This window comes from Toxotes jaculatrix, chromosome 2 (assembly GCF_017976425.1).
Source record: "Toxotes jaculatrix isolate fToxJac2 chromosome 2, fToxJac2.pri, whole genome shotgun sequence".
NCBI classification, from domain to species: domain Eukaryota; kingdom Metazoa; phylum Chordata; class Actinopteri; family Toxotidae; genus Toxotes; species Toxotes jaculatrix.
Genome location: NC_054395.1, coordinates 30,299,267 through 30,308,187, shown reverse-complemented (window position 1 = coordinate 30,308,187; position 8,921 = coordinate 30,299,267). Strand labels below are relative to the sequence as shown.

The 8,921-nt window shown below is 46.4% G+C and overlaps 1 protein-coding gene across 1 annotated transcript in view; it reads right to left on the bottom strand.

Annotated features, from left to right (window-relative positions):
- Nucleotides 1-6,713, bottom strand: part of LOC121190002 (plexin A3) — a 24,010-nt gene extending 17,297 nt beyond the window's left edge. Inside the window, exons 1-5 of the mRNA XM_041050522.1 lie at nt 6,563-6,713; nt 5,838-5,994; nt 5,244-5,343; nt 4,226-4,340; nt 1,993-2,193 (exon numbers count right to left, since the gene is read on the bottom strand). Coding sequence (XP_040906456.1) covers nt 1,993-2,193; nt 4,226-4,340; nt 5,244-5,343; nt 5,838-5,994; nt 6,563-6,589 — 600 coding nt within the window. The 5' untranslated portion in view covers nt 6,590-6,713. The remainder of the gene's footprint in view (nt 1-1,992; nt 2,194-4,225; nt 4,341-5,243; nt 5,344-5,837; nt 5,995-6,562) is intronic.
- Between the last annotated feature and the right edge of the window lie 2,208 nt (nt 6,714-8,921).

Here is an 8,921-nt window from a genome sequence, read left to right as displayed (position 1 = left end):
CCTCACTTTTCCCTCTGGGTTCAGGATCATTTCAGCTGGAAACACTCACACTGTCGCGCTCTGCAGCGGCTCTCAGGCCTGAAGCTGCTGGAAATTAACTGTGCTGTAAACAATATGAAGGGAAGAGAGGAAAAAAGAAAAGGAGAGTGAATGTGGAGGAGGAGGAAAATAGGTGTAGGAAGGATGAGAAAGAAACGGGCAGAAACGATAAAACTTCAGAATGACTGGAGGGAAAGACGGAGAGAAAGACGGAGAGATAGATGAGGAGGGAAATTCGTCCAACATCCGTCCAACATCATCCAACATCCGGCCAACATCCGTCCAACGTCCGTCCAACGTCCGTCCAACATTCGGCCAACGTCCGTCCAACATCCGGCCAACATCCAGACCAACGTCCGTCCAACATTCGGCCAACGTCCGTCCAACATCCGGCCAACATCCGGCCAACATCCAGACCAACGTCCGTCCAACATCCGGCCAACATCATCCAACATCCGGCCAACATCCGTCCAACATCCACACCAACAGACTGAATCAGCTCCAGGATGTAAATTGTTTGATTCACAGATTCAAACAAACCAGATACCATGAGTCTGTCTGAGCTTCAGAGCTGCTGGTAGGTGGATTCTGGACCATGGACATGCTGGCTGTTTCCCTGAGTCCCGTCTTTATGCTAAGCTAACCTCGCTCTGATTCTGTATCTTAAGAATCTCTCAGTTTTAAATATGAATCTACTGTCCAACTGAGCTGAGGGGGACGAGTCCTCGGCCTCCGTCTCCCACTGGTGTTACACTGTGACCCGTCAGACTGTGTGACCAGATGTCTTCACTGACACAAACGTAAAGCTAACAGACCGATCCTCACTGCAGCAGCTGCTGATCGTCACTGAATTATCTCCACAAATATCCTGCTTCTGTCTGCAGCCAAATACTGAGCCGCTGCTTTTATTTTGAAGACTGAACAGAGGAGAATGTGTATGAAGAATACTGAGCAGGAATACTGTGTGTGTGTGTGTGTGTGTGTGTGTGTGTGTGTGTGCGTGTGTGTGTTGTTGTACTAAATGGCCAATTTCCTCTGGGAATAGTAACTTAATTAAATACAGACACACACATACTGACCCTGTGTAAGTATATGTGTGTGTGTGTGTGTTGCTTTGTGCTGTCTGTATTTAGTAGTGGTATGTCAGCGCATAATATGTCTGTGTGTGTGTGTGTGCACTCGTGTGAGTGAGGCGTCTTCGGGGCGGGCTCACAGACAGGAAGACAGATGAAGGACAGGAAATGAGCGTGAGCAGATGGACAACAGTTGTGTGTGCGTGTGTACGTGTGTGTGTATGTGTGTTGTGAATGCAGGATGGCGGATGGTGAGTGTCATCTCAGCAAAGGACGATAATCAATCTGCAGGGTCTGTCTGTGAGTGTGTGTGTCTATGTGAGTGTGTGTATGTGTGAGTGTGTGTGTGTGTGTGTGTGAGATAATTGAATCCCAGTCAGACACATCAATACAGGCTGTCCACCTGAAGTCTGACCTCTGGAGGTCACTGGGTCAACACACACGATGAGAGTGAGTGAGAGTGTGTGTGTGTGTGTGTGTGTGTGTGTGTGTGTGTGTGTGGTGGGGTCACAGCAACTAATGACTTGACAAGTCACCCAGGTTGCTGTGACAACAGGGGACATGGAGGGCATTCAGGGTGGACAGGTGGGATTTGTGGTCAGACTGGTGATGTCATCCATGTCTTAATACAATACTGTGTGTGTGCGAGTGTGTGTGTGCGTGCGTGTGTGTGTGCGAGTGTGTCTGCTGATGCTGCAAGTACGTCTCACAGTGATGAGACCAAGTGACCTTCACTCTGGTCTCAAAGAAAGTCGCCTCATCATTTGAAATACCATTGCTCCTGTTACTGCCACACACACACAGACACACACACACACACACACACACACACACACACACACACAGAGAGCAGTGCATGCTGGGTAGTGTAGTGTCTCACCGAGGTGTTCTGACACTGGATGCAGGACGAGTTGAAGCGGACAGCGGGGATACGCTGAACTTTGCCCTGGATGTTGAACACACACTCGTAGTTCTTCTGACCCGACTGAGGCTGGGGGAGGTTACGAGCTCGCAGCGTGATTGGACGAACCATCCCGGCCGGGACCAGGATGTCGGAGGTGGGGAGGATCTGAGGACAGCCCTGCAGAGAGAGAGAGAGAGAGGGAGAGGGGGGGTTATCCACAAATTTGGAATAAAAAGGTTCCTCAATCCACAGAAGAACTGAGGCAGGTTCTCCAACATGCTGGAACAATGTTCAAAATAAAAACTGTTCAGGCCTTTATTTTGAAAGTCTTTGTTTGTTTCCACCTCTTTTGAAGAACATGAACATCAAACAGGAGGAAACATCAGAGTCTGATCGCTGCTCAGTGGCGAAGGCGTCCAGCAGCATTACAGCCGGATGATCCAGACCTGTTTACACCAACTCACACACTGGTTACTATAGATTATCAGTATTAGAAACCCAGTGAGTGCTTCGTGTGTGTGTGTGTGTGCGTGTGTGTAACACTGTAACACACACACACACTCATACTGTGTCTCTGTTCTCAGTCAGTGATGACAGACTGTGATAAGCTATCTGCCTTTGTCGCTGTGTGTGTGCAGAGTGTGTGTGTGTGTGTGAACACTCAGTAATGGACAGCTGGTGACAGATCCAAGCTTTGGAACTTCCTGGGGCTGCCAGAGAGACACACACACACACGCACACACACACACACGCACACACACACACACGCACATGCACACGCACACGCACACACACTGATTGTGTCTCTCACTGGAGTGAAACCTTTATTAACGAGTGTCACCACAGTAATTAATTGCCTTGTGACTGACAGGAAGACCATTAGCACCACAGGAAGTGGACCAGAGCACAGCGGACGCCAGCAGTGACTGTGGAGACTGCGTGTGTGTGAGTGTGTGTGTGTGTGTGTGTGTGTGTGTGTGTGTGTGTGTGTGTGTGTGTGTGTGTGTGTGTTTGGGATAAAGGCCAATGGTGGCTCTGAGTCTCAGCAAACACTCGACATTTATCCAAACACTGAGTTCACATGTGACAGACTCTGTCACACCTCAGAGACACAGAGACACAGGACACATGATTTTCACTGAGGACTGAAGACGGTGAGGACAAGTGATGATGAAACACAGCTGACTGTCAGATTCTGACTTTGTGTTGGTGCGGATCTTATTAAAGGAGCATTCCACCACAGTTCAGTTTTCCACGTTGAGCTGGACTCAGCCTGTGAGAGCAGGTCTCTCAGTGATGGACAGTCTGTGGTTACTTCACTTGTCTGTAATCAAAGTGGGACACTTCAGTGTCTCTACAGCTGCTTCCTGACAGAGAGTCAGTCCAGCTTCTCTGTCTTTAACTGGTCCTCTCTGTCTCTGACATGAAAGGAGACTTTTAATCTGAAGAGACTTTAACCTCTTTTCCTCTGTTGCTCTTTCCTCTCTTCTTTCGCTCCTCTCAGACGCTCTCTCTCTCTCTTTAGTCTGTCTAATTGCCTGGTAATTAACATTAATTGCTGTGATTGGATGCTTTCATGTCAATTAAGTGGCTATTCATCTTCCATTAACCAATTAGCCAATCAGAGGTTGTTACTGTCACCCTGTAAAGCACCGAGCACCAATCACATCAATGAGACGTCCAAACGACTGGATCCCTGCTCGTTTCCTTCTGCTAACGAGGTAACGAGCAGACTGAGAGCAGCCCGGCTCGTTAGCTGCAGGTGATCTGACACCGATTAACATGCCCAGAATCAGCTGTGTGTCTCCGTCTGAGATCTCTGACAGGTGAAGACCAGCTCTGAGGTATCAGGTATCACATATGTATGTGTCCCATGATTATTTCATTGACATGTCATATAAATGTTGTTGTTTATTTAGTATTTCTAATGAACACTGAAGATGTTTTCCACGTGTTGACTGAGAAAGTTGGAGGCACAAAGATTCCTCACGTTCAGCCACGACATCGAAACGAGTCTGAAGAAGAACGGACGCTCTGTGAGGCTCCTGTGGACACGAGGACCACGAGGACGAAGACAGGACAGAAAATAAAAACAGAAATTTTCCCTTTTCCTCATTCCCGCCACAGAACCTCTCACCTGTGACGTCAGAGCTGACCTTTGACCCCAGAGCAGAACAGTGTGTGTGTGTGTGTGTGTGTGTGTGTGTACCTCCATGTTGCTGACTCGTCCCTCCTGGAAGGAGCAGTCCTGCAGGTTGTTGGTGCAGACATGACGATATTTACACCAATGACACGGAAACACACTGCTGACACAGGAAGTACACCTGAGAAAGAGAGAGGGGGCGGGGCGAGATCAGGTTATAGCGGCTGATGAAACGTCCCCTTGACTTTGATAATCTGAGCACACAGGTGTGGTGATGCAGTGATCTGTGGCGTTTACTGTCAGCAGCTGATCTCCCATCACCTGGTCTGGTTTCTGATTCCACCACCACCCTACTGCTGGACTCAGGACTGGACAGTTCATGGTCCTGTCTCTGAATCAGTGACCAGTCTCCAGGGAAAAGTTCTGAAGCACTGAATCCAGTTTCCTAACAAATGTGTTAGAGTCTGAAATATTTTCTTTTCCCCAAACATTTCATTTAATATCGTACATGAAAAAAAACGAAGCAGTGACAGATGATTCTGATGATGATACGTTTCAGCTTAATCAGCTGATCTGTCATTTTTCACTGGTTAATTTTCTGCTGCTGATCTGGGACCAGATCACAGTCATTTCATGATTTGTTAGTCAGAGCGGTGGAGTTCAGAGCAGACGAAGGTTTTAAAAGAAGAGAGAATTTTCAGCAGCTTTAACATCATTGGTTCAAACTTTGACCCGCGTGACGGTGAAACAGGTGTTAACGCTGATCAGTGTCACATCAACGAGTTCGTTAATTTAACCTGGTGAACGATGTGACGACTGACAGAAACCTGAGCAGCTGTTTACTGTGTGTGTGTGTGTCACTCCCAGTGGACAGACAGGAAGTGTTTCTGTAGCCAAGGCTTAGAGCTGCTGTTACCACGGCAACCAGGGAGCAAGTTATGTTCAATTTGCCTCCAAGGAGAGGAGGAGGGGAGAAGAAACAAGGAAAGGAGAGGAGGGAGAGGAGACAAGAGAGGGGACAAGGAGATAAGGAAGGAGAGGAGGGGAGAGGAGACAAGGAGATAAGGAGGTTATCCAGACTTACGAGTTGAGCACAGAGCAGTTGTAGTAGATGAAGTTGGTGGTGATGAACTGATGTCCGGTCTCTGTGGAGCGAAGACTGAGCTGGACCACACGCTTCTCCCCTGACATCAGAGATTTACATCATGATGTTAGTCATTACTGTCACTGACAGGCAGGCAGACAGACAGAGAGACAGGCAGAGAGACAGAGAGACAGACAGACAGACAGAGAGACAGACAGAGAGACAGACAGGCAGACAGACAGAGAGACAGGCAGAGAGACAGAGAGACAGACACACAGAGAGAGAGAGGCAGACAGACAGACAGACAGACAGACAGAGATACAGACAGAGAGACAGGCAGAAAGACAGAGAGACAGACACACAGAGAGAGAGAGGCAGACAGACAGAGAGACAGAGAGAGAGAGAGGCAGACAGAGAGAGAGGCAGGCAGAGAGACAGAGAGACAGACAGGCAGAGAGACAGAGAGACAGACAGGCAGACAGACAGAGTGCCACAAAATCCAACCTAAGGACTGAAAGAGGCTAAAAAACGGTAGTAAAGTGTGTGTGTGTGTGTGTGTGTGTGTGTGTCTGTGTGTGTGTGTGTCTTTCTTACCGTAGGAGTGTGTGTGTGCCGGCAGGTCTCTCAGTGACGGTGACAAACACATCACCTGACCTTTGGCCAGCACCTCCCCCGGGCTTTCGCTCAGGTCCTCGAACACACAGGAGACGCCTCCGGACAGAGCGGGGACGTTCTGCACCCGGATGGTCAGCTGGAGAGAGTGAAGGGGTGAACGTCTGTGATCAGCCTGTTCATGTATTCACTGTGACACTCAGCAGAAAAGTGGCTGATGAATCATCAGGGTTTTGTTCCATCGTTACCAGACGCTGCGCTCGTGTCATAATGGAGTTAATTAGCAGTTTTCAGCTGGTAAACAGAGTGAAGGTCATGACTGACTCTTCTGGAAGCTTCAGCGCTGCACAGTGTTTGACGGTGTACAGTGAACGCATCGTTCTTCTGTTTCCCAACAGCGTCTGTGTTCACTTTGTTCAGAGGACGTGTTAGAACCTCTGCACAGTCCCTCTGTCTGCATCGTGTTTCTGACTATCTGTCAGTTTGACCAATACCTATAAATACTACAATACCCATGAGCCTCTCTGGCGGTTGCTATGGGGAGTGACGCTGAAACCTGATGCTTCTGTTTAATGTACTGATGTGAGGAAGGCTCAGGCTCCTCATCACTCCACACACATCTGATGTTTCCCTTGTTCGTCTGCTGGACCCTGAACACATCAGGACACAGAACGTGTGTGTGTGTGTGTGTGTGTGTGTGTTCATACCTGTGTTGCCGGGGAGGTGACTGACATGTTGCTCGGGGTAACGGAGATGTCGACACACTGGTCCAGTCGGGTGTTGAAGTGTTGAGGCTCCTCCCACCTGTCACATGAACTCTGTGTGGAACACCTGGAGGGGTCAAAGGTCACCACAGAATCAACATACTGTTAGTCAACACCTGTTTACATACATTATTTTGAATTGATTTCTATTATGTATTTAGTTTTTTATTAGTTTCGTTGTTTATTTTAATTTATTTACTCTATTTAATGTTATAACTTGCTTCATATTTTTATTAATTAATACTATTTACTTATTATAAAGTTTTATGAATTTTATTTTTTATTTATGGTTTAATTTGTTTTTTAATTTTATTATTATTTAACATTTTTATTATTTATTTAGTTCTTTATTTATTCATTTGTCAAATGATAAAATTAATTATTTATTTTATTATTTAATTTTCAATTAATCATTTTCAAGTTTCCCTTGTTCTCAAAATGTTTTTGTTCTGTTTAATTATTTACTTCCTTGTTTATTTTAAAGTTTAATTATTTGACTTTATTTTTGAAAAGGATTTGTATGTATTATTATTATTATGCTTTCATTACAAGTTAATTCATTAATTAATTGACTGATTCATCTGTTTATTTTTCTGAAATCTGCTGTGTCATGGTTCATGTTTCTGTTCATCATATTTCTCGGACATGGTTTTTCTTCTCTCCGTTGACTAAATGTGATTTAAGTTCTGAGTGTTGGAGCTGAAGACAGGTGAGTCATGCAGATCTCAGAGGTGAGCAGGTGGAGGCGGAGCCACAGACGGTCACAGGTGAAGCTTCATGTTTGTGTCTGCAGAGAGCAGCAGCTCCAACATATGCACCTCCACACACAATAAATCAGCCTGCAGTAATGATCTGTTTACTTCTAATTAACAGCAGATGGATAGAAGGAGAGAGAGGAGGAGGAGGAGGAGATGAAGAGCGGAGAGGAAACAGGAAACCTGTTTGTTTCTGCTGTTTTATCAGACGGAGTTTTTCTGCACGCTGAGCTCAGAGTGTCCTTCATCCCTCTGATGAACTAAACCAGTGCGATGATGATGATTTCAACACGAGGAAACAGAAACACTGAGCGCGGCTGTAAACTGTCAGAAACCACATGTAAAGTCCATTTCCTCTCCTCGTCCTCGTCCTCAGTCCTGCTCCGTCTGTTAGTGATGGACAGATCTCATTCTGATCGACCAACAGAGAAAAGCAGAAACTCTGAGACACTGGAGACACAAGAACCGAAGGACGGTTACGTTTCTGCTCGGAAAATAAGCAAATCACAACATCACGTGTCAAAAAAGCAAATACTTCATCTCAGCTGGTAAACAAGGGCTTTTACTTTGAAGGGAAAGCTAATTGGTGCTAATCCAAAGAGGAACTTCCTCCACCTGCCTGGACGCAGAACATCAAAGAGTCCTGATGACTGAGAGTGTGTGTGAAGCATTTATAGAAACATTAATGACGCCCCATGGGAACACGAACACACACACACACACACACACACACACACACACACACACACACACACACACACACACACACACACACACACACACACACACACACACACACACACACACAGCAGCTTTAAAGTATTCACACCTTCGCCTATTTGTTGTAGAATTAATTGTAAATATATCAAACTGCCTTTTCTCATCAGTCTCAATAATCACTGACGTGTGATTTAAAGTTGAATCTCTTCTGTAACTAAACTCTGTCACGTGTTCAGTTTGACACGAGAAGAAGCAACACTGGTCAGAGCTGAAGCCTGAGGTGGCTGAGCTGTTGGAGGAAGTGCACCTGCACCTGTCAGCTCGGATCACACCTGCGTGGAAACGTGACACTGGCTGATGGACATGAATGAAAGGTCCTTACTTGTTGAAGAGGACACACCATCCACAGTGAGGGTCTCCAGATCCCAGGCAGTCTGAACAGCTGCTGTACTGCTCACAGCTCTCCACAGGAAGTCTGGTCACCTGAAACACAGAGTTCACCTGTTCACACACACACAACACGGAAAACTCCCACGGGTTTGCTCCTCCCTCTGACACAGAGTTACAGTCCTTCTCTGAGTTTCTCACTTTATTTCATCTTTGTCAGGTTTATATCCGAGTGCATGCAGGATGAAGGAGAAACAGGAAGAGGCGTGACGAAAGAACAAACGCACAACTTTATCAAACGAGTCTCTTCCTTTCTGAATCAGGTCGACGAGCAGAGGACGATTCAGAGAAGCTGCTCGTTCATCTGAAGACGTAAATCTTTACGAACACATTTAAATAAACCACAGTGAGTGTGTGGATGGTGATGAGGGAACATGTGA